This window comes from Hypomesus transpacificus, chromosome 13 (genome assembly GCF_021917145.1).
Source record: "Hypomesus transpacificus isolate Combined female chromosome 13, fHypTra1, whole genome shotgun sequence".
NCBI lineage: Eukaryota > Metazoa > Chordata > Actinopteri > Osmeriformes > Osmeridae > Hypomesus > Hypomesus transpacificus.
The window spans coordinates 9,440,038-9,462,316 of record NC_061072.1 but is presented as its reverse complement, the minus strand read 5'-3'; the positions used below and the strand labels follow the sequence as shown (position 1 = coordinate 9,462,316).

General features: G+C 41.9%; 5 protein-coding genes across 10 annotated transcripts; 2 read left to right on the top strand and 3 right to left on the bottom strand.

Annotated features, from left to right (window-relative positions):
• Nucleotides 1-52: 52 nt before the first annotated feature.
• On the bottom strand, nt 53-7,177 carry nfe2l1b (nfe2 like bZIP transcription factor 1b). 4 transcript variants are annotated; one of them, XM_047031925.1, is made up of 6 exons: nt 7,153-7,177; nt 5,096-5,902; nt 4,453-4,674; nt 4,039-4,128; nt 3,731-3,886; nt 53-3,644 (listed from the first exon to the last, which is right to left on the bottom strand). In XM_047031925.1, the coding sequence occupies exons 2-6, from the start codon at nt 5,645-5,647 to the stop codon at nt 2,262-2,264; spliced, it is 2,403 nt and encodes an 800-aa protein (XP_046887881.1). In that variant the 5' UTR covers nt 5,648-5,902; nt 7,153-7,177; the 3' UTR covers nt 53-2,261. The 4 variants fall into 4 exon arrangements, with proteins under 4 accessions (XP_046887881.1, XP_046887878.1, XP_046887880.1 ...); XM_047031922.1 differs by lacking the exon at nt 7,153-7,177 and adding an exon at nt 6,963-7,146; XM_047031924.1 differs by lacking the exon at nt 7,153-7,177 and adding an exon at nt 6,256-6,923.
• Nucleotides 7,178-7,292: 115 nt separating this feature from the next.
• cdk5rap3 (CDK5 regulatory subunit associated protein 3) lies at nt 7,293-11,571 on the bottom strand. Of its 2 annotated transcripts, none has more exons than XM_047031926.1 (14): nt 11,435-11,571; nt 11,062-11,107; nt 10,827-10,958; nt 10,563-10,663; nt 10,219-10,267; nt 9,754-9,932; nt 9,479-9,615; nt 9,180-9,324; nt 8,952-9,065; nt 8,758-8,839; nt 8,582-8,670; nt 8,185-8,390; nt 7,880-8,051; nt 7,293-7,701 (listed from the first exon to the last, which is right to left on the bottom strand). In XM_047031926.1, exons 1-14 carry the CDS (start codon nt 11,438-11,440, stop codon nt 7,636-7,638), a joined length of 1,524 nt encoding a protein of 507 aa, XP_046887882.1. In that variant the 5' UTR covers nt 11,441-11,571; the 3' UTR covers nt 7,293-7,635. The 2 variants fall into 2 exon arrangements, with proteins under 2 accessions (XP_046887882.1, XP_046887883.1); XM_047031927.1 differs by having other exon boundaries at nt 7,294-7,701; nt 11,066-11,107.
• A 1,006-nt stretch (nt 11,572-12,577) lies between these two features.
• prr15lb (proline rich 15 like b) lies at nt 12,578-16,429 on the top strand. Of its 2 annotated transcripts, none has more exons than XM_047032167.1 (2): nt 12,578-12,891; nt 15,666-16,429. In XM_047032167.1, exon 2 carries the CDS (start codon nt 15,692-15,694, stop codon nt 16,019-16,021), a length of 330 nt encoding a protein of 109 aa, XP_046888123.1. In that variant the 5' UTR covers nt 12,578-12,891; nt 15,666-15,691; the 3' UTR covers nt 16,022-16,429. The 2 variants fall into 2 exon arrangements, with proteins under 2 accessions (XP_046888123.1, XP_046888124.1); XM_047032168.1 differs by having other exon boundaries at nt 12,628-12,791.
• A 915-nt stretch (nt 16,430-17,344) lies between these two features.
• On the bottom strand, nt 17,345-19,641 carry pnpo (pyridoxamine 5'-phosphate oxidase). Its single transcript, XM_047032165.1, has 7 exons — nt 19,336-19,641; nt 18,843-18,967; nt 18,657-18,756; nt 18,387-18,440; nt 18,157-18,285; nt 17,904-17,974; nt 17,345-17,797 (listed from the first exon to the last, which is right to left on the bottom strand). Exons 1-7 carry the CDS (start codon nt 19,516-19,518, stop codon nt 17,632-17,634), a joined length of 828 nt encoding a protein of 275 aa, XP_046888121.1. The 5' UTR covers nt 19,519-19,641; the 3' UTR covers nt 17,345-17,631.
• A 107-nt stretch (nt 19,642-19,748) lies between these two features.
• mrpl10 (mitochondrial ribosomal protein L10) lies at nt 19,749-21,691 on the top strand. The gene is made up of 5 exons (XM_047032166.1): nt 19,749-19,834; nt 20,233-20,402; nt 20,554-20,718; nt 20,807-20,951; nt 21,140-21,691. Exons 1-5 carry the CDS (start codon nt 19,753-19,755, stop codon nt 21,394-21,396), a joined length of 819 nt encoding a protein of 272 aa, XP_046888122.1. The 5' UTR covers nt 19,749-19,752; the 3' UTR covers nt 21,397-21,691.
• The last annotated feature ends 588 nt before the right edge of the window (nt 21,692-22,279 follow it).

Below are 22,279 nucleotides of genomic sequence, written 5' to 3'. Positions count from 1 at the left end.
CATGGGTAGCAAGCAAATGCATACTACAATGAATGGAACCAATGACACACAGTCACAGGTGAAAATAAAGACACTTTATTAATCCGTAAAAGAACAATCCCAGATTGCCAGCAAAGATTGAAAGAAAATAAAGGGGATAAGTGTGGAAAGGATGGACGACGACAACCAAACTCCAGAAATCAAGACAAGAACACAAAATACAAACACAATGACATGAAAATATTTACAGAACAAACAATACATTAAACAAAAGCAGTGCAATAAGATGGTAGTAGCTTGATAGTGGCTATTGCATCGATTTGAAATGCAAGTCAATATTTCCAATTGAGCACTGGAAAACATGCCTGAATATGTCAAATATTAAGCAATTCAGATTAGAGGACTTGTTCAATTTAATGCCCTCATTTGTCTCATACGCAAGTTTGGAAACAGGCAAAACAGGTGTATGCTCAGCAACAAAGAGTTATTAACTACAAACAACATTGTTTTAAAAACAGCATTGTACTTGGCATTTTGGGCCTTGAAGACAAGAACCATGAAAACAATGTTAATGAATGACATCCTTACAAATGTAGCAACAATTTCAATTTAGTTGCCCATTTTTATTTATTTTTTCATTTTTATTTGGAGCACGCGCTGAAACACAATTGTTAACCCCAACAACAACACAAACACAGGCAACAGCACTTCTGACGTCCTGAAAACAGTACATTAACTCTTGTTCTCAAAACGAAATCAAGATATGTGCTTAGGAAACAAAGGTGTTGAAAACAAGGTGTTCACTTCAAACATTCTACTTGTCAGATCACTCAGTTTGATTAAATTGGTTTACTTTTGTTAACTACACAAAACATATTACTGTTAACTTTAATAGCTGACAGCAAGGGTTTACAGTAGTTAAAATCAACTGAATCTTGTCAATTGTCTTAAGTAACTATCAATAGAATGACAACATTACCAAGTAACTCCTTCATAGACTAACTGCAATTATTAGACTTCCAAAATCTTACTCCTAGTTTATGCTTACACGGGTCACAATTCAAGAAACCAAACCAAAGAACTTAAGTGATGGGTTTGAATTGTAATTTGCAGGTGGTTCTTCAGCAGGACTTAGAATTCACACAGTACTAACTCAAGAGTGAGTTTCCCTTCGCCTACCATGTTATAACAGGTGCAAAAACACGGTTGTTTCAATGCAATATTCGATGCAGACCTTCCAAATGGTTGATATGAACCTAGACCAATAACCTACTTAAATAATGTAGATCAGGAGCAGCTGCATCTTTAAACCTGCAGCAAAAGGAGAAGTCAGAGAGACACAGCAAAATGCATACAGCCAAGCCTTAGAAGGACAAATTACAGTGCTATGTATAGGTTTACAGAAGCTGATACATTTCATAATGCAAGTGTGTGCCTCCTTCCTCTAGGTCCACCTCCTATACTCTTCATGCTCCGCCATCATATGGACTGAATAACCGCCAGCCCAACAACGCTTTTCTTTCCTTCCACCTTCTTCTCGTTCCAGTGTCCTCTCTACGACAGATTAAATCTCTAAAGGGACCTCCAACTTAAAGTGGTTGACATTGTCCTATTAAAAACACACACCGGATAACTGCAGTGTTAAACCACCGGTGTATAGAGTTTAAGTGAAGTGCACCATACAACCTTTGGTTAGTAGTGGTGTTAATGGTTTCTTAGATGGACTTTCTTTACATCGTTTGGTATTTCTACTCTTAAAACTTTCCAAATCCATTACTTATGTTCTCCTCAATCAGGACCTTTCAGCTCCTCAGTAACTTCAACAATCATTCCAGAGTTCTGAAGGACAGGCTTGATCTATCAATCCTTGATCAGACTAATGATGAATGATTTTCAAACATCACTTGATGCCAGTCCTTCATAACATAATCCTTTTCTTCTACACTGGTTGTGTGCCATGGGTTCAGAGCAGGTTGTTTTTCAAATAGCTCTTCATAAGTGATCTCCTTCCCTTCAAATCTGTATACTTTCCTTTTTTCTCCACCTACACAAGAAAAAAAATCAGTACTCAAGTGGAGAACCTCCGCTTCTAAGTTGTTTCCAGAAGAAAACGCAGGAACCAAAGAAGGAAAGGGGGTAAAAACGAATGCAGGACGAGTCGTCAACAATACTATTATTCTTATCCCCAGAATCTTCTCAAAGTAAAAAGGACATCTCTTGCGTCTGCAGAAATCGTTCTTACTGATTTAGCGAAAATTAAAGAATAGGCAGGAGCTAGCCTCTCACTTCTTTTTGTCCTTCTGTTTTTTCTCAGGCTTCCGTGTCTGCTCTGCCGTCATGCTGCGGGGCATGATCACAACGCTCCCGTCTGCGCTGTACTGCAGCGAGTACTCGTTGGGAGGATAAGGCCGGCCCTCCTCATCCCGGAGCTGGGTGAACACTTCCTGGTAGAGGCTTTGTACCTTCTGCTTCATCTGTCGGATGGACCTGATGAACTCCATCTTTTCCTTCAGCAGGCGGGCCTTGTCACGCCTCAGGTCGTGGACCCCTTGCTCCAGGTTGATGATAGTATCCAGCTTTCGCTTGCGGCAGTTCTGGGCTGCCATTTTATTCTTTCCACGTCTGCGAATGTCGCGGATGAGGGCCAGTTGGCCCTCATTTAGGTGATGCTTAGCCAAAAGCTCATTAAACTCCTCCACGGGCAAATTAATGATTTTTTCATTGGAAAACGGAATCTTCATGGCTCGGGCTCTGCGTTCATCACGACTTGACTGCTTGTCCAGGAAGTCCTGTGGAGGCTGAAGCTTAGATTGTTGCTGCTGCTTGTCACGCCCCAGTTTCTTAGCAGAAGGAATGGGTAACTCTGGGTCCTCGGAGAACGACGAGGACAACGGTAGGTTGTAAGTGTGATTGTGGTTGATGTTGTCAAGCTGAGGGAGACCATGGAATTGGGAAGGGTCCTGGTAACTCATGCGACACAGTTTGCTGTATTCAGGTTGGTAGCCCCCAACAGCCCCTTCCTCAGTTTCAACAGTTGCTGCCTCAGAGTCAGTACTGTATCCCACTGCCCCTTCTTCCGAGAAGGTGGCAGAGGTGGAGGATGAGGATGCTGCTGATGAACAGGAAGTCTCAGAGCTGCTCGGGGAAGCTGGGCTGTGGCTAGAGTCCAAGGAGAGACCGGAGTCGGAGTCGAGCTCGTCTTCCAACTGAGAGGCCTGGGCCTGGCTAAAGCCTTCCTCCATGGCTAGGTCTAAAAGGCTGATCTCATCAAGCATTGACTCCTCCAGCAAACTGGTGAAAGGATCAGGCAACACAGGGGTGGAGGTAATGTTATTGGTACTGTTCAGAGATGGTGGGAGAAAGAGTCCAGTAAGGTTTGTGGCTCCAAAGGTAGTGTTGACATTGGAGGAGTTGCTGGAGGCCAGGTTAAGCATGGCGGGCTGTGAAGTGCTGGTAGTTTCCAGCTGTGGGTTAAAGAGGGTGGGGAAGTCCTGGCTGCAGCTAGGAAGAGAGGCCTGGTGAAGGCTGACATCTTGGTTGATGAGATTGGAGCGAGAAAGTCCAAAACTTGTAGTGGAGCCTGACTCGGCCACGCTGCGAGCATTACTAGCACTGCTCGTGTTGGAACCGAGGAGGGAGTTCTCTGAGTTGTTAACTTCCATTTCCTGCAAAGATATTTAATTAGTGCAAGGCCAAATTGTAACCGAGAGACCCTTTGGAACCAGGAGAGGAGTTAGGTTAAAGTGCATACCTGTAGCTCCATGATGGCCATGATGTCTTGCCACTGTTGCTCCAGATCCAACTGGGGCTGAGGCTGGGGCAGCGGGGGAGGAAGAGGAAGCCCCTGAGACGTGGACGGAGCTTCTTCATTGGAGACTGCCACAGGAGTCACAACTGGGGCAGGAAACTGATCAAACAGGACAGACATGAACCTTGAATTCAAGGCCATTCAAATGATTGACATTTTGCCAGAATAGAGAAGAAAAGCAAAAACGGGAAAAAGCTCTCCTAAATGTCAACGATATCTTTTTTTTGTTTGTTTTGACGTCGGCTATTCACCTCAGACTCTTCTCCAAATGGGAAGGTGGCTTCCAGGAGGCGCAGGCATTCTTGCAGGGACAGTGAGGTCTGAGTGCCAATGCCTGGGAGCTGGGGGAAGGAGACAGCACAGTACATGGGTCACGTGGGCAAGACAATAAACATTCAACTAAGATGGAACAAATCCATTTTAGATTCCATGCTCAGTAAGAATTTACATTTAGTAATTTAGCAGACACACTTATCCAGAGCGACTTACAGTAATTACAGGGACATTCCCCCTGAGGCAAGTAGGGTGAAGTGCCTTGCCCGAGGACACAACGTCATTTTGCACGGCCGGGAATCGAACCGGCAACATTCTGATTACTAGCCCGATTCCCTAACCGCTCAGCCACCTGACTCCCTAATTTAGTTGTGGCCAACACCAATACGTACTTGTTCTGGTATGTTCTCCCCTGTCTCTCCATCCACAGGTGGGGCATCTTGAAGGTTTACTCCATTCCTCCAGCTCTCTTGCACCTCCGCCCCTTCCTCCTTCTCCGCAGGGCTGGGCTTCTCCTCCTCACTCTCCTTGTGGCGGCTGCTGTAGTTGAACACTTCTCTTCCTGCCCCAAGGTCAATGTCCTGTCGCCACAGGATGTCAATCAAATCAATGTCCTGTAAAAGCAGGAGACAGCAGATCACAGGGATGTTTGGTTCATTTATAAAAGTAGCAATGTCATGCAAACATGGCAACGTATCTAGCATGGTGTTATGTCAGCAAATGAAAGACTCAGATCATTATATGGCCTGAACAATGGCTTAGTGTGCCACATAAGAGCAGTAGTCCTATGATCATCGGGTGAACGAATGCTTTATTTCAACATGTAATGATTTAATCACCATGTCCATCTGCATCAATTAAAACTACACATTTCTGACTAAACCAAGCAGCCTACCTCAACCAGTGCATTTTCACTCACGCAGTCAAAATATATTCTACATCACTGAACCTAAGTTCAAGTATTATTTTAATGCAGGCACTGTGCCAAAGCTTTTCTCTTGTTTTAAATGAGGCAGATATCAAGGCTCCAAATACCTCTTTGGTGAGGTCATCGTTGCTGTCCCTGTTGCCCTGCTGCTGGCTGTCCTCGGGGGCCACAGCTCCTTGGCTGTCTGCTCCACTAAGGTTGTAAGTTGACTCAGGCGCTCCGCCACCACCTCTCATGGCCGGGGCTTCAGGGTTGTTCACGTCCTCTAGGCTGGCCCCATTGTCTAGGGTGATGCTGGGGCTGGACTGGCTGGCGGCAGACACCACAGTCTCAGGGTCACGGTGCACCAGCCAGGTGCTCAGCTCAGTGCTGGGCACCGACAGACGATCCAGCGAGCGCACCTGATTCAGCAGACGGCGGGTGGTAAAGAACTGGTCGAGGTCCACACTCTTGGGATGGATGCCATAGCCGTCCAGCGTGTTGCGGAGGTTGTGGAACTGTGTCTGGGTGTAGGCTGAGCTGGGGCCCAGGATGATCTCTCTCAGTGGGGGCAGCTGATTGCTCAGGTAGGTATCCACGTCCACCCGCACCCCAATGAGACTCAGAAGGATGGTGAACTGAATCAGGCCCTCTGTGAAGTACTTTTTCAGGTAAAGCATTTCTTTACAAAGGAAAAAGTTGAAAGTAAAAAATAAAATAAAAACGGGACTCACTACAGCACAGCAATACTGAAAACTTATTGTAAACTGTGATAAGAAAAATTAAAAGTAAAAAAAAAAATCTATAGGAGGATGAGGGACAGATCTTTTCAAGTGTTTAACTTGCTAGGTGTTATCTAGTTTGGACACGAGTCCAAAATCAATCAAAAAGCAAATGTGGTCCCCAGTCTTCCTTTTCAGTATGTCCTCCCATACCTACAAGGATGAACAAAGAAGATCAACATTTTCTTAGTCATTAAACTGCAACGGACAACCTCAAAAAGATTGACTGAAAAATGTTGTCTCTAGTTGACTCTTCCAACTATAAAAAACAATAAAGTTTTGCACAAATATTTACATGAATACAATTCAACATACATTTCCCAACACAATAATCTAATCACCACCCCGACTGAGCTAGCAATCTAGAAAGCTAGTAGACTACAGTACATGTACAGTACCTAGCTAACCAACTGACCTGAAGATGGGCGTCAGTCACTAATGTAACGTTAACGATGTTTTTTGTAGCTGTTAGATATCGAGTTAGTTGGAATTTAAATGAATCACACCATTCAGTGCAAGATCTTTTTCGAAAGGAGACTCTTGTGAAGGTGAACGAGGCGAGGGAGTTTCGGGATCTTCAGCTGTGCTAGTGCTACAGTAGCGTGCTATAAATCGTTGTACCATGTCCATCTATCTTAGGGAACTGGCTTCTATCCCTACCTTTAAGTATTGTGTTGAGTATAGCTCCGTTGACAAACTGGCATAACTATAAATGGTGATTGTGTCTTATAACTAGCTAAAACATCAGTGCCTTGCTACCGGTATTTTGACGCCCACTGCCCGTGTGTGTTGACAGCGTTCACTTCCGCTCTCGGCTTGGAGCAAACTCCCTAGCAACAAGTGGTGCAAAGGTGATTGATAGAATGACGAACCACTCGCAGCCCTACGATAAGACTGTTTTACGGGATTCTCATACATTCTGGCCAATGGACAAGAGGGATGTTTAGACCACAGCAACAGGGGAGGGGTTAGCTAAAATACTATCCAGCTAGCTACAATATTATACGTTTTAATGAATTTCATACACACTGTCATTTTAACGTAACGTTGGGGTTATAACTATCAAAAGCACATTATGCAGACTAGCCATATCAGGCAAATGCAACATCAGCTGACTTTGATTGATGGTAACACAAACACCAGCTCCAGGCTAACTTTGCTATTCTACTGTAAGCTACCGATACCCTGCGAAAAGCCTGTATTTTATACTTACGCGTGAGGTTTTTATCAATGTATCTGTGTGCCCACAAGACGACCACCTTCTGTAATCATTAGTGAATTCCAGTAGGTTTATCAAAATGTCTTAATAAAATTACCCAATGACATTATCCACCCTCTTTCCTTATTGAATGGCCCACCATGACTTGCAAAATTCCCAACTTGCTAGCTGGAAAGCTACCTACCTAGCAGCGACGCATCTGACACCAAAACACGCTTTCCTACAGAGCATGCGTAGAATATTCTAGGGCGCACTGGAAAAAAAACTAAAATATCAATGCCGATGCATCTATATTGTAAAAGTAGCAAACTGTGTTTTAATTTACTACTATATTACGGTGTTAAGAGATTTCAAATATAATTTCACAAAAATGTTAACAAATAAAATCTTATATGATCAAAATACATACAACAAAGTTGATTAGAATTGTTTACATACACAAATGTTTATGTTAATATTACACAAATGTCACAGATTTAAACAGACTGTGGGGGGGAGGGGGGGATCACTAAAGGGTCACGAAAGGGTACCATTAGACGTTTCAAGGTAATGTCTTGGGAAACCTTGTATTTCCCCAAAACTCAGTTGAAACACACCTGTTAACTAAAACTTTTATTTTCACACTGAGTGGATGGTTACAGCGAGTGATCTATAAGGGTCCACATGGCTAAATGTTGACTCCCATTAGGTTTACAGGCCGGTCGTTGTAGCGCTTTGAAATGTCCGCTTCAATCTGCAAAGCACACCACAATTGACATTTCACACATGTCACCATCCTGTTGTCTATCACCCACAACATATTCCTAAACATTTTAATAGTTCTTGTGTACACCCAATCCCATGCCAATTCAACCAATGTCCTGTAAAAACAGTAGACTCTCAAAAAAAACAAAGGTCAAAGGTCACCCTACCAGTTTCTGTAGTTCCTTGGTGCGGGCTGACAGCAAGTCAATGCGGGGTTCCAGTTTAGCCTGCTCCTCCAGGGCTGATTGCCTGTTTTCAGCCAGTGTGGCCCGTTTCAAGACCAGGATATCAGCCTGTTTAAGCTTCTGCCTCAATACCTCAGAAACTCGTTCCACATACCTTACACACAAACACACAAATAAAGTAAGCACTAAATGGCATTGGGGACTGTTATAGGGGTTGGTTAGCAGAATGTAATGAAGCAGCCTTTAATGTCAATTAATTTTGTCTTCCATTTATCATGACTACAAACCGCGGAGAGGCCTGGATCATGAAGAGGTGCTGCATTTGCAAGGTGGTCAGCCGAGCCAGCAGGTGGCGCACCTCTGCCAGCATCTCCTGGACATGTGTGCGGGTCTGCTCCTGAATGACTGAGGGGGCCATCTGGAACTGGCTCATAGCCACCACATCTGCCTCTTCTCCCATCTCACTTAGTCGCTGGGTTAAGAAGACTTCCAGCTGTCAAAACACAAGTTTTATTACCTATAGAATAATGACAACAATAGGATGAATCACAATAAACGATAACACACATTAATAATTTTTATCATGAGCCAATATTTGCAGACTACAATGCATACTAGACTGCACAGCTGAAAGACTACCTAAATGTATCCAGAGTTTATATACAACACAACATTAAACATTACCTCCATTAGCTCATCTATGAACTGACTGCGGGTCTGCGAAGTCTCAAGTATAGACAAGGCATCACCTCCCCGGGCCACACCCTCAGGGCCTGGACCAAAGAGACCACTGTTACTAAAGCCAATTACTTTCTTTCCAGTCTATATACTTTTGGATGTTAGGAACCAGCAATACTCACAGTCAGTGCCTGTGTCAACAATTTCAATCTCTATTGGGGCAGTTTCACTTCCTCCCCAATCGATGCCATCACCACCTGTGTCCTAAATGGAAAACAGCTGAACTATTGAGAATACACAGTTCCACAAGCAATGTTTACAGCCCAGGGAGAAATGAAAAACACCAATAATATAACTTCCTCATAACACTTCTTACCTCAGAGGCAGGTTCCAAGCTAATGCCCCAGTCCACTCCATCCTCAACAGTGACGCCAAAACTACCATCCTGTGCCTCTGTTCCTGTTCCACTGCCCAGGTTACCCCAGTCAATCTTCAAAAGACATATTCCAGCAAACATATTTCATACACACATCTTTGTTTCTAAAAATACACCTTGTCAATGTGGCTGTGACTGTGACACGACAGTATGATGATATGCACTAACCGTCTCTTCTGTGACTGTGTCGGGCGGTGCTTCCTCCATGACAGGCCTCTCGATAACAGTCGGGGACATTCCCGTCCTCCACTCATAGAACGTTGTGTTACCTTTCTGCTGAACATACCTCAGCATGGGCAAGACTTCCTCAGACCTGTGGAGAGGGAATCAACTCTAAGCAGGTAATACTTTAGGTATTCAAGTCTTCTCCAGCAGAGAGTACAAACATCTCCATTCGAATATCCCAGCAAATAAAAAAAAATATTGATATATATCTTGAGCAGATGGAAATGTGATTATGTACACACCATTCACAGACAAAGTTTGTGAAGGCTGTGTAAAGCAGAATTTGCTCCTCAAGGTTTGCTGCGTCCTTCCCCACTTCCCCAAGAACCACTGGGAGATCTTTCACTAGAGCCTGCAGCTCTCTGGCAACGTTCTCCCCCTGGGAGAGAGGAAGAGACACACGGGGCAGAGGCAATCGTGTTAGTTGCAGCACAATGAAACACAGCTAGATCAAGAATCTCAAAAAGCTTTCACTATAACTAGTTACGTATGTTTAGTATATTTTGTGTGTGCTCACCGTGATGCCATACTGTTTGCAGGCAGAATAAAAGCGTTCCCTTAGGTCAGCAGCACCACTCTGACACTCCATCTCTCTTCGGCTGAGATCCTGCTGCAACTGTTGGGCCTTGGCCACCTGCTTCCTGAGCGCAGGGCCCTCATAGCTCACACTGCGACTCAGCAGGCTGGCCACCTCCGCTGGATCACACACAACAGGGAACGGAATCAGCACTGCGGGCGGCTGCTATGACCAGAGTTCCTCTGACTGACTATTGTACTGTTATCCCAGTGTTGTGTATTAGAAAGGTAGGAAGGCCTTTGTTCAAGCCGATCACGTACAGACCCAGTGCAATTAACTGATTCATGTTGTTATCTAATCCAGTAGCATGTTTGAGTTGCTGGGCTGATTTGAAAGCCTGCTTCCAAAGTGCTTCTCAGGAATTAAGGAATTAATTGAGTGAAAACACAGTTCAGTTTAACTTACCTAAGTACGCATTATCTGCCTCATAGAGAGATATAATTTCCTGCCAGTCCTGCAACAATAAAGCAGTACATTTAGACATTTAGCAGACGCTCTTATCCAGAGCGACTTAAAGTAAGTACAGGGAAATTCCCCCGAGGCAAGTAGGATGAAGTGCCTTGCCCAAGGACACAACTTCATTTGTCACAGACGGGAATCAAACCGGCAACCTTCTGATTAATAGCCCGATTCCCTAACCGCTCAGCCACCTGACCCCCGGATGGGTAACAGTAACATAGAGCAGATACACATTTTTATGTGGAAAAGCACTGGTCCGCAAGTTTGTGTGAGACATGGTATCCTCTCACCTTCATCCTTTGAGATGAATATCTACCGAAGATGTTCTTGGAGGAGGCCTCTGTTCCTCTCAGTATTTCCACTATCCTCAAACAGTGGAAATAGTGGATGTCTGCAAAAAAACAATGAGCCAACACACTCAATGTGCAACTATCATGTACTTGATTGTAGCAGAAGCATCTGAACATGGCACCAGAATAGCTTCTTAATCAAAAAGTTATAGATGAACACGTAGTGCATAACCACAAGAGCAGTCTAGGGAGTGAGACACATACAGGAGCCTGATAGCAGCTGTTTGATCTCCTCGTTTTCTGGCATGTCCTGGATGGAAGTGTTGATCTTCTCCCGGATCGACATCACTGCACTCTGCCATTTCAGACTGCAGTGTCGTCTGTCCACTAACCAGTCTGCAAACATAGCAGGATGGACAATGATGAGGTAATACTGTATTAATATCAGTAACTACCCTCAAGTGTGGTACGTTATTGCATGAAGATTGCAGAACCTTACCTACAAGTTTGCTGGTCTGTACATCAATGGGGAGGGTTTTGACATTCTGTGGAAGGCATTACATTACGTTAACCTTTAATATGGCCATATAATATAGAAAACGTTTAGTCACCAAAGCTAGCTAGCTACGTAGATAAATAAAAACAACGTGGAAATTACAATGCACAAAGGAGCTGAGCTGCTTTGAGCTGCTTTTCATAGCTTCATTGGGCTTCCTAATCATTGCAACGTTGTTTAACAGAATCGCTAAGACTACAGTTTATCTAGTAGCTCTAGCCAACTCGTCGTCTGACAGCAGTTGTTTTACAAGCACTACAATTATATCAACAAGTCGTCTACATTTGTTACGAAGACATCGGACATCATGTCATACCTCCATTGCCTCTTTAACGGTAAAATAACTGCAGAAATTCTTTATGTTATCATAGATTACTCATAGACACATTTACACACTTCCCGTCCAAAGTAGTATTTACAGGACAGTCGAATCCTGGTCAAATCGACACGTTAGAGGAAAGGCAACCAATAAAGAAACGTCATGTTGCTATTCCTCTCGGACTAAAATATATTTAAACCAATAAGAGTCTACCATACTGAAGCTTGTTTCTACGTTGTGAGTGTTGATTCGCATTCCACCATCAGAGGGCAGTCCCCTCAAAATTATGAACTGCTTCCAGAACCATTGGATCAATCTTCTTCTGCCCAATGCCACATATTTGCATTTAATAAACCCAGACTATACATAGGCTAATTATTTTATTTTATACGGTTATTACGTTTTGTCACCAACTATATGTGGTGAATGATTATACATACAACACATTACTTCAAATGTTTTACTCTGCATTTTATTAAGCTTCTTATTGATGAAGTCAAGATTCCAACCCACCCATCCAATTCCATATTCTATTCTAACCATTAGACCACAACATTCCAACCCACCCATCCAATTCCATATTCTATTCTAACCATTAGACCACAACAAAGTACATTTAAAATGTGTCCCAAGATGTGGACCATTCCTGGATTTGAATGTTATTCAGATTTCCAAATCGGACATGGAAATTCACCTCTGTTTGTAATTTGACCTCCACATTCAAATGACCTATCTGAACACCTTCCTTACAGATTACCTTTCAAGAAATGCTTCAGAACTCCCGGCAAGATACCATTTGGCCCACACGTTTGTCACAAGATAGGCCTTCACAAATCCTGTTCATTAGTTGGTTTTCATTTTGCAATTATTAGTTTGAACTTTGCACCTCTAAAGAGAACAATACTTTAACAGGATAGTCATCTTGTAATGGATTGGCAGGTTGACAACAGGACTTCAGTCTCTCTTGAAATCACATGGCCTTTACGTGTACTTATACATGGAGTTGGGCGGTCGGTAGGTGTGTTTTATAAGGGTGTGTGTTAGTGTAAGCAAGAGGGTGAAAGAGACGCTAATAGGCAGAGAGAGAGAGAGAGAGAGACAGAAAGAGAGAGAGAGAGACAGAGAGAGAGAGAGAGACAGAGAGAGAGAGAGAGACAGAGAGAGAGAGAGAGAGAGAGAGAGACAGAGAGAGAGAGAGAGAGAGAGAGAGAGAGAGAGAGAGAGAGACAGAGAGAAAGAGAGAGAGCGAGAGAGCGAGAGAGAACAGCTGCACCTGTAGCTTAACAGTGGAACGTCAGCACAATGAAAGACTTCTGAAAAAGGTTAGACAAGGAGTGATAAAGAAAAAGAAAAGGTAACCACGGTTAATGCACCTAAGCTTAGATATGGCTGGATATTTTAAGATCTGAAATTGCCCTGCTCTCAAAGATATTGAGCACAACTTCATCAAATAGGTGAGCATGAGAAATATCTATGTCTGAACATAAGGAAGCTTGGATGGTCTTTCAAACTAACTTTTTATGTTTTTTTATTCAACCTTAAAATGATCATAATCATAATCATTTACACACTATTACTTTTTCGAGTAAAACAGTTTATAATACTGTTGTTATTTTCTTTAAATGTGTGGTTGTTAAATAGTTTGCTCTTAATTTTCCTTAAGATGGATATCCTGTATAAGCACATGAATGTGTGTATTGCAATTGTTTCTATTTCCAGACCTGAGAAAACATGGTCCAAGGTATATGTAAAACTTTGTGTGTGTGTGTTTATAAACAGAAGAATCCCCAAGAGATAGGGAGCAGCATCTGAGCTTAAACGTTCTGTTACTCAGTACAGCAGCTGAAGGTCCTGTACAAAACTACGTTTAGTTAAAACTTTGTCTGGGACAAAGATCCTCTACAATCACAAATGTGAAAAGAAACAAGCGTGACCTCAAACCTCAAACTTAATGCATTGAATAGACTGGAAGACCCCATCAGTACATCCCCACTCTACTGTATGTAATAACCTGAAAGTGTAGTCAGGTGTCTGGCAGTGAAGCTGAAACCAAAGTCTGTTACAACATCCAGCTCAATAATCATGAAAGGGCAGAGCAGGCACCCTTGGACTCTTCTTTCCCTCATGCGTTGTATCATTGAAAGGCTCTGCAGTGCTTAGTTAGTGTTTTTCCAGTGTTTATTGTGAGCACAGTGTTCCGTCTCTGTGATTTGCGAGGCTTTGGAGGACTTGCTCACCCACACAAAACAGAACACAAAGTTACTTATTAAGAGTTATGGAGGGGGCTTCCATAACTTGAGTCAAACGATCTCCTCAGTACCAAGTACATGTAGTAACTTTCTGTTAAATGACAGTAAATCTAATTTTGAAAGTAATCCTTCATGAACCCTTCAAATATTGCAGTTCCCTATATCCCCAAATAAGTCTTAATTCATACATCCTTCCAACAATATCACATGTATATAAGCCAGTGCCAAAATAAGCCAGGAGTAAAGCTTATGAACTGAAACATGAGTGGTAATGTTTTTAGGGAACCTAAAACCATATAAGCTCATATTGGAGTGCAAGTGTATCGATTTCTGGGTGTCCGTACACAAACAAGTCAGAAATAAATGTAATTAAGGAGTTGGAGAAGCAGAAAGAGTAAAGTACACTGACCATTATGTAAGAGGTGGTGACAATTTCTTTCAAGGACATTATTACATAAGTACCTCAGAGATAAATATAGCATTTCAGTATGAAGTGACTTATCATTTGTTTCCTATGCCAAACACTAAACCACTACAATGTCAGGTGCTTTCAGATAATAATCTGAAATGTGATTCAACAGTCAATCAAGGATATGGCGATATTGGATCGATAATGGTGAAAAATTCACTTACCACCCAACAGTGAGTTTTGTGTTGTTTCTTGTAGTCAACTCGATACATGGATCTCAAGATTGAAGAAACGAAGGACAAAGAGACCATCATGATGGACTTTAATTGTGAAGCCAGATCAGATAAGCGCGGTGAATCAAAGATTTAAAGAGGGGGTTTCCCAGATCCCAGCTCTAATGTGGATATACAACTTTATTTGTGAACCACAGGTGGTGGTTGTAAATGTGACAGAACACATATCAGGCCTCAAAACAGGGTTCAGAGAAATGGTCATCTAACTCACTTCCATTTGTCAGCCCCTGCAAGTGATCCTGGAAAGTCTCATGTTAAATATACATCTCCTTTTCTTTTACATATTTTTAATGATCTGGATTGGTGGGAATGAGCACAGTTCCTATGCTGGCAGTAGAAATGAATGTTCATAAGGAAATTAAAGCTTAACTGGGCACTGTTAATGCAATCCGTGTGCATTTATGTATTGATTCAGCTCCCATTGACTGAAATCTCATATGTAACCTTTTGTAGACATCCCAAGGAATGTAATCAGTTTTACAGTGCTGTATGAAAAAACTCATACATAACATTTGTTCTGAACAAATTACGCTGCCCCACTGTAAGGAAACAGCTTGCATTCTCATTAGCTGGAAGGCTTTTTTGAGTTGATATCAGATCACATGGGAGTGACATGGGACACTACTCAGATGCTAATTAATTTATCATCTAAGAGCCTGTATCAGATTTCCTTCTCAATTACTCCTCCTAATCACCTAGATGTAACTGAGATAACAGAAAGCTATCAACTATTACTGCATGACCCTTGGCGCAAACCACTACAAATACTGTTACAACTGTGCACTTGTAGTACTTCATTATCTTCAATCTCCGTTGTTGTAATCGATATTTTTATGCTTTGGATGAAAGAGTTTGCTGAATTTATTAAATGATCAAAGGAAATTAAGCGGTAAACACTCATGACATATCTGACCAAAGAGAGCTGTGCTAAATATACAAAGACCTGGAAAATTTCATTGGTCTGGAAACACAATTTAGTTGGTGTTTACCAATACAAGCATGGCTATGAGTTGTGTGTTATGTGATGCCAGTCTTGTCATCCCAGTCTGCTTGTGTTATTTGACCTCTCTGCAGTGAAATTATTTAGCACCACTGTATATTTGAAAAGACAGCCACATTGATATGCATCCTATAATTTGCGGTGCATCTTCAAAGGAACACACACCAGAGTGATTAGACACACCAAACACACCTCCTCAGAGCCTGACTCTGTCTGGGGGGCATAATATCTAACGCAGTGACATTAACAATATGACTGTATCCCTCCTTCCCCCCAGGTCTGCCAATAGTCTCTGCTTGTGCCATGGCTGACCCCAGCTGGTGGAGACTGACCTTTACACGCAAGAAGAAGTCAGAGGCCAAGGTCCTGTATGAGATCCCAGCAGAGTACGGCAGCAACACTGGGAACAAGGAGCACTCCGGCAATCCTCCTTGCTCAGACCCAATGGACAGCCAGTTCAATGCACGTCTGGAGAAAATGGTGGATAAGTCTGCGACCAAAGGACGGCATGTCAAGGTGTCTCACTCCGGTCGCTTCAAGGAGAAAAAGAAGATCCGTGCCACGCTGGCCGAGAACCCTGACCTGTTCCCCCAGCATGACCTCAGTGATGAGAACCATATGGCGGAGAAATAAAAAAAAGCATACTTTCACACTAATATACACTTAAAATGTTAACATTTACATACACAGGCAAGCAAGACCCACAACACGCACACAGCCATATTGGCATTCAATATAAACAGAAAAGAAGGCACATCGTACATAGTAACCACTGAAATCTTCCTCACACACCTATACAAACAAGTTATCAATTGAGCACCATTGTATAACTTAGTATATTCCACCTTCAGTCAACCTTTTTTGAACATATGACTTCTGATGAGAAGACATTTATTAGGCTATAAAGATGTGTGGATAATCAATCCATGTAAGATAGTTTTTGTTTATATTCTTCCAGAAAATTTGTATGCATTTAATTCACATAACATGAATTTATGTTGGTTTTAGGAGTTGTTTTTAATAAATGTGAATGATGTCTTGAATCTTAACTCCACTCCTTGCCTATACATCTAAGTGGTGACATAGGAATGTATAAGCAGAGCTCTGGGAGAAGTGTTTCACTTGTTGCTTCATTGTGTGTCTGCTGGCAAGACTGAGGTAAGTGAGTCAGTCAGACACAGGAGGGTGAATAGATACATGTATAGATAGATGTATAGAAACTTCAGATGTAACAGCAAAACATGCATGTCAATTTAAACCAAAACTGCACTGTAAAATGCAGATATTTAAAGACAAAAAATATATTTTGAAAAGTTCATCTGTGACTGACATCTGCTGGACAGAAAATGTACTGTACCCTTTGGTAACAAATGTAATTTTATATTTGTATCGTTTAACACAGTCGAGAAAAATATGAATTATTCTTACACAATAATCACATAGTAGACTAAACACAAGCATTCACACCACAAACAGGATAAACTTGGCACAAACGTTACTTTTTATCCATATCCAGGCCACTGAGTCTTTAGATATATATCTAAGCCTGAAACAACAAAGTAGCAGCTAGAAATGCACTCTTCCTTCATTTCTATAACAAATACCAATATTAAAATAAGGAACTTGCCAGACAAGGTACTTTTCATCAAGTATCACAACAAAGTTCCTGGAGGTTGTCTGAAATGCTTAATCAGTTAATAACCGGTGAGCTGTCAATCATTACCTAACATCCTGCCAGAAAGACTTTGCACTACGAGTCAAGTATACAACACAGCATTTTCCAATTTCTACAACCTTGCATCAAAAGTAAGTACTGTACAGCAGCCACATGTCATCCTCTGCTGACCTAACATAAGTATGGAAGAAAATCAGTGACATGTTTTGAATTTTAAAACGCATTGTATACTTAGAAATTTGAACACCACCAAATTTGTTGTTTTTTAATTCACGTTTTTGAAATAAATTCATATTTCTGGTCAAATATTATCAATTCAAAATACGATGTCACTGATTTGCTTCCATACATAAGCTCTGCCATTATTTTGATTGAGCAAGCATCCTTTTAACATTTACACATGGCTTGTAGACATCCTTAAACATCTTGTAAATCATCAACACACACTGTTACTGTTAAAGTGATGACAATGAAAGTGATAATTTGATGATTCTCAGTCGAGTGGAACTATGCCAGGCCCAATCTCCAGCCTGCTCTTCCATCCAAACTCCCGATAAAGAAGATCCTTTCAGGGGGACAGCCTCTGGTACACCCAGCCTCCCTCTGCTGGATGCTGGAACTCCTTCAGGTCAGCCTCTCCGTTTTTGGGCTGTGTAAAGACGATGCGATCGTGTAGTCTGTTGGTCTGACCCTGCCAGAACTCCATTAAGTCAGGCTTGACAATGTATCCGCCCCTGAGAGAAGGACAGGAACAGAATAATATAGGTTTTGATTTGATGTTTTGCCAATAAAATAAACGATTCACTGTCAATCTGACAACACCGACGATGTAATACTAACCAATAATCAGGCATAGGGACTTCTGTATCCTTGTACTTTTCCTCTAGTTCAGCATTTTTCTGTCTCAGGTACTGCATGATTAAACCACAGCAGTTAGTAAAAGTGTAATGGACTGTAACAAATGAGTAATGAGTACTGTCAGAAAACATAGATACATGCTTTTCTTACGTAGAAAATGTAGGGTAGGACAAGCCAACAAATCTCATCTTTGTTTTTTGTGACAACATGAGGAGACATGAGGACTGATACTTACATTTCTATCAGGCACTGCCGTGCTCTGCCTGCTCACGACTGCCCCGATCTGGCTGCTTTTGGGACGGGAGTGGAAGTAGTCACAGGAACTCTGGTAGGGGATTCGCTCCACCTTGCCCTCAATACGGATCTACACACACATGATGAGTAAACTCAAGCATAGGCACCTCATCACATGAAGAGCTGAACAAAGAGGTATTGTACTAAATATGACTTATAGTAAGGGCACACCTGTCTGTTTAGAGGTTCCCAGTAGAAGACCAGACAAGCATAAGGGTTGCTCTCCTTTGGAATAGAAATCAAATTAATTATGCTATGGATTAGCATTCCATGTAGAAACCTGATTCTCACTTGAATAATACATTACTTAAATGTTGTGTCAAAAGATGTGCTCTCTGCAAACTCCAGGACATATAAGATATCCATTTCAATCGATAGCCTAAACAGTTGACTTCCTCTTACAAGCAGCCAATACAGTGGCTGTAATGGACGAATACTGACCAGCTCTCCACCTTTTCGGCTTTCATAGTTAGAAAAAAACCGGAAGCCTTCATGGCTGTATCCTTTTAGCAGGACCATGCGGGCTGAAGGGCGTCCATCTCTTGGTGGAGAAACAGAAAGAATGAAACAAAAGAATGCCAACGAGCAGTGTGTCTGAGATGGGTAATGGGTTGAAGTCCTACTTACTCATTAGCTGTGGCAATACACATTGCGTTGGCTTCTAGAACTTCAGGACACTTTGTGGCTTGATTGAACCAATCCCCAAACTGCTTGATAGGGTCCAGAGATGCTAGCTGGTCCTCCTCAAAGCACTGTGGGCCAAGTATATGAAACAATAGCATTAGATTTCACAATGCACTGAAAGGCAAGTTGCCATTTGGCATGCAGTACTCCATGCATTGTGATGCTGTGTAGATATTGTAGCTATGTGATTTAATATTGGATAGCATAATGTAGGCTACTGAATATTTTATATCATACCTCACAAGGTCATTAGGTTAGTTGAGATGCTGATTTCGCATCATATACAATGTAAAACAGGCACTAGTACCCCTGCATCGTGCAAACTGCAAATCCCTGATTGACAAAAAGAAGCCCTTTCTCAAATTACCCATGAGTTTACGTGAGGTGAACCTGGTCGTTAGCATGGCAGAGGAGCTTCCAAACTTCACATTCTCACCTCATCGTCTCCTTTGTATTTTTTCCGCATGTCACTGAGATCCATAGCTGTTGTAGTGCTTGTCGATTTTGTGCAATAGGTTTGTTTAAATCTCTTTCGAGGACAAGCAGTCAAAGAAGAATGACAGTGAAGATTACTTCGTATTATATTCTTCAACACACTGCAACTGAGAATGCGCCGCATGCTTGTAAAATAACGCTGAAACTGTCATTACGCAGGATCTTACGTATAATATTACGCAAGACTTTCGCAGTTTTGTAACAACATAATAAGACAAACAATTAAATGTTTCTACGATTCACATTGCTCTTGTACTTAGAAAATGACCAACACATTTCAATCCAAATAGAGAAAATACATATTCAGCAGAAAAATATTGATAACGATGACATCGGTGATTTTCGATTACATGTTTCGATGATCACCTACACATGCCTTGTTGTATTACTTCCTGTCAAAATGGCAGCGACCTTGTGTGGCAAGTTACTGCAGAGCCGGGGTAACATTTATGTGTTTATTAAACCAATATTGTTATTTATTTGTTAGATTTTAAGCAAAGATGCTTTAGTAGATGGATCACATGGTCGTACATGGACGCTTCTATTTGTAATTGTGTTCAGATTGCGTTTTCTTGACAACAGTAAGCAAGGGGCATGAGTAAGCTAGGTAGCTAGCTTGCTATCTAGTCAACGGTAGCATGACGGTGATTTCTTTTGACAGTTTACACTTTAATCTCTATGACTGAAACAGGAGACTATTTTGCCATTTGGGGGTGTGGTATCTTATCTTGGAATAATATCAGCCGTACGACCAAATACTATCTATTCATCTGTGCAACGGATGCATACACAATAGCATTGCTAAGGTTTTTGTTATTGTATTTCTTTTATCCTCCAGTACGGCTGCCCCTGACACATAATGTTCGCCATATGGCCAAAGCAGTCACGCGACACAGGAAGCCAATGCACATTATCAAGCAGAAGCTGTTGGCCCTCACAGAGTACATTCCCCCTAAACCACTAGCTCCCCCAGGGGCGTTGACACCCCGCGCCAGACCAGTTCAGGAGGTAAGAAGCTAGGGGGGAGTGATGAATGACATGGTATAATGAGCGATAACTTTGTATTGACTTTCTTGTGTGCTCAACTGCATGCAAATGTCATCTTTAAAGAACAATATGATGAACCTATTCGAGATTTTCAATACATTTTTTTCATCAGGAGAGTGCCCTAGCGTTGATATTGAAGAGGGATGTGAAGACTATGTTCCAAGAGTGTAAGATGATTGCTGTCATACAAGACAACGCTACAAATACAGAAGATATGCTTCTTCTCAAAAAGAGGCTCCACAAGCATGGCATCACCATCAAATTCATACCTAACCAGGTAAAGAGATGCCCAGGTTCCAATTCCTCATTGTATTACTGTTCCGTACTGTTTCAGCACTGACTAGTTTTGGTGTGTTTCACTACAGGTGATGAAGTCTTTTCTACCAGGAAGCCCTTACAGTAATCTAATGCCACTATTTATTGGTCAGACTGTTTTATTTGTCAGCAAAGAGCCCAAGGTGAAGGAGATGCTTGTCTCTCTAAGGAGCAGTCCACAGATGGTATTGTTAGGTGTGTGTATCTCTCACTATGGTAAAACTAAACCAAATAACTTATATTGACTTCTATACTCTTTGACTAAACCCACTAATGCTATTCCCTGAAGGAATACCTTGTTTGTATTCAAAATCTAGTTCTAACTCTCACCATTCCATTTGACCAACTAACATTCTGTGTTCTATCTCCTTTCCTTATCGCAGGGGCCTGTGTAGACAACACTTTGCTGTCACCACAAGGTTTGCTGATTTACTCCAGGCTGCCTTCAGTGACAGTCATCCAGGGAGAGTTGGTGAGTGGCCTGACCATGCTGACCTCTCAGACGGCCTCCTTGCTACAGCGGCACCCCACCCACCTGTCAGCCCTGCTCCAGCAGTATCTCAAACAGCAGAGTCCAGAGGCAGGTGCGGAGGACACTGCTGTGGAAAGTAGCACCACAAAGGCAGAGGAAGAGACATAGGACATGTGACCCCTATGGGGAGGAAGTTATAGGGGCTGCTGGGAAGGAAATCAGGAGTATGATGTCTGGAACCTTCTGGTCTTCCACCTGTGTGACATGCAGAGCTTGTGCTTGGGTATGGACAGCTCTACTTGGACTTGTGGAGAAAAAAAAGAAAAGAAAAAAAAAACACCTACCAAGTGCAGTTTGTTTGGAAATAAACTGTTTGGGGTTTTGTGTTGATTATCACTTAAATGTTGTACGTAACTGTCATAATGGACATAAAAGAAAAATAAATATTCTGTCTTGTCTGTTGCTTTGCTGTCATAGGCCTACTCGTGTTTGTCCTTCTGATCTGTTTGGGATTCTGTTTCATATTTTAAGAAAATAAGTAGAAATAGATTTGTATAAAGTAGTGATGCTAAATAGTCATGACAACTAGTCTAGCCCAAATAAACACAAGTGGTTTTCGAGAGCCTGATAAATACTAATCTTGGGATTACAGTATGTTAATCTAGGTCAGTTAGTCTATTACCTTTGCTATTCTGGGCCTTGGAGACAGGACATTCTCTTAATTTTCGTAAATTAATAGGTTTTAAAACAGTGTAGTTTTTCTTTATTTTAGTGCGCAAATGACACGATAGCAACCCACAAAAAAAGTGCCCACGTCATAATTTCAACATGTTTTAACGATAGAATAAGAGTGTATTCTTAATGTATAGCTGTTTTTAGCCATAGAGAACAAATCAGTCTTGAATCTGTTAACTGAAAAGATGTGGTATATGTAGCTTGACGCACTCAGACACGTTTTTGACATGTCTGGAGACACTCATGGTGAGCACATGTAATTCCGATTTAATGCGGATAATGCCCACGCCACCTTGCGCAGCGGCACAGCTCTCCT

What these genes read in the sequence shown, in the direction of transcription:
- nfe2l1b (XM_047031925.1), bottom strand. Translation starts at nt 5,647, where the DNA reads ATGCTTTACCTGAAAAAGTACTTCACAGAGGGCCTGATTCAGTTCACC. An exon ending in GGGAGAACATACCAGAACAA is followed by an intron (nt 4,129 to 4,452) that starts GTACGTATTGGT and finishes TCCTTCCCCCAG; the next exon opens with CTCCCAGGCATTGGCACTCA. An exon ending in CATTTGGAGAAGAGTCTGAG is followed by an intron (nt 3,887 to 4,038) that starts GTGAATAGCCGA and finishes CTGTTTGATCAG; the next exon opens with TTTCCTGCCCCAGTTGTGAC.
- cdk5rap3 (XM_047031926.1), bottom strand. An exon ending in ACAGACCAGCAAACTTGTAG is followed by an intron (nt 10,959 to 11,061) that starts GTAAGGTTCTGC and finishes CTATGTTTGCAG; the next exon opens with ACTGGTTAGTGGACAGACGA. An exon ending in GGCAGATAATGCGTACTTAG is followed by an intron (nt 9,933 to 10,218) that starts GTAAGTTAAACT and finishes TGTGTGATCCAG; the next exon opens with CGGAGGTGGCCAGCCTGCTG.
- prr15lb (XM_047032167.1), top strand. Translation starts at nt 15,692, where the DNA reads ATGGCTGACCCCAGCTGGTGGAGACTGACCTTTACACGCAAGAAGAAG.
- pnpo (XM_047032165.1), bottom strand. Translation starts at nt 19,518, where the DNA reads ATGCGGCGCATTCTCAGTTGCAGTGTGTTGAAGAATATAATACGAAGT. An exon ending in TGTATTGCCACAGCTAATGA is followed by an intron (nt 18,757 to 18,842) that starts GTAAGTAGGACT and finishes TTCTCCACCAAG; the next exon opens with AGATGGACGCCCTTCAGCCC. An exon ending in GGGAACCTCTAAACAGACAG is followed by an intron (nt 18,286 to 18,386) that starts GTGTGCCCTTAC and finishes ATGTGTGTGTAG; the next exon opens with ATCCGTATTGAGGGCAAGGT.
- mrpl10 (XM_047032166.1), top strand. Translation starts at nt 19,753, where the DNA reads ATGATCACCTACACATGCCTTGTTGTATTACTTCCTGTCAAAATGGCA. An exon ending in TCAAATTCATACCTAACCAG is followed by an intron (nt 20,719 to 20,806) that starts GTAAAGAGATGC and finishes GTTTCACTACAG; the next exon opens with GTGATGAAGTCTTTTCTACC. An exon ending in TCCACAGATGGTATTGTTAG is followed by an intron (nt 20,952 to 21,139) that starts GTGTGTGTATCT and finishes TCCTTATCGCAG; the next exon opens with GGGCCTGTGTAGACAACACT.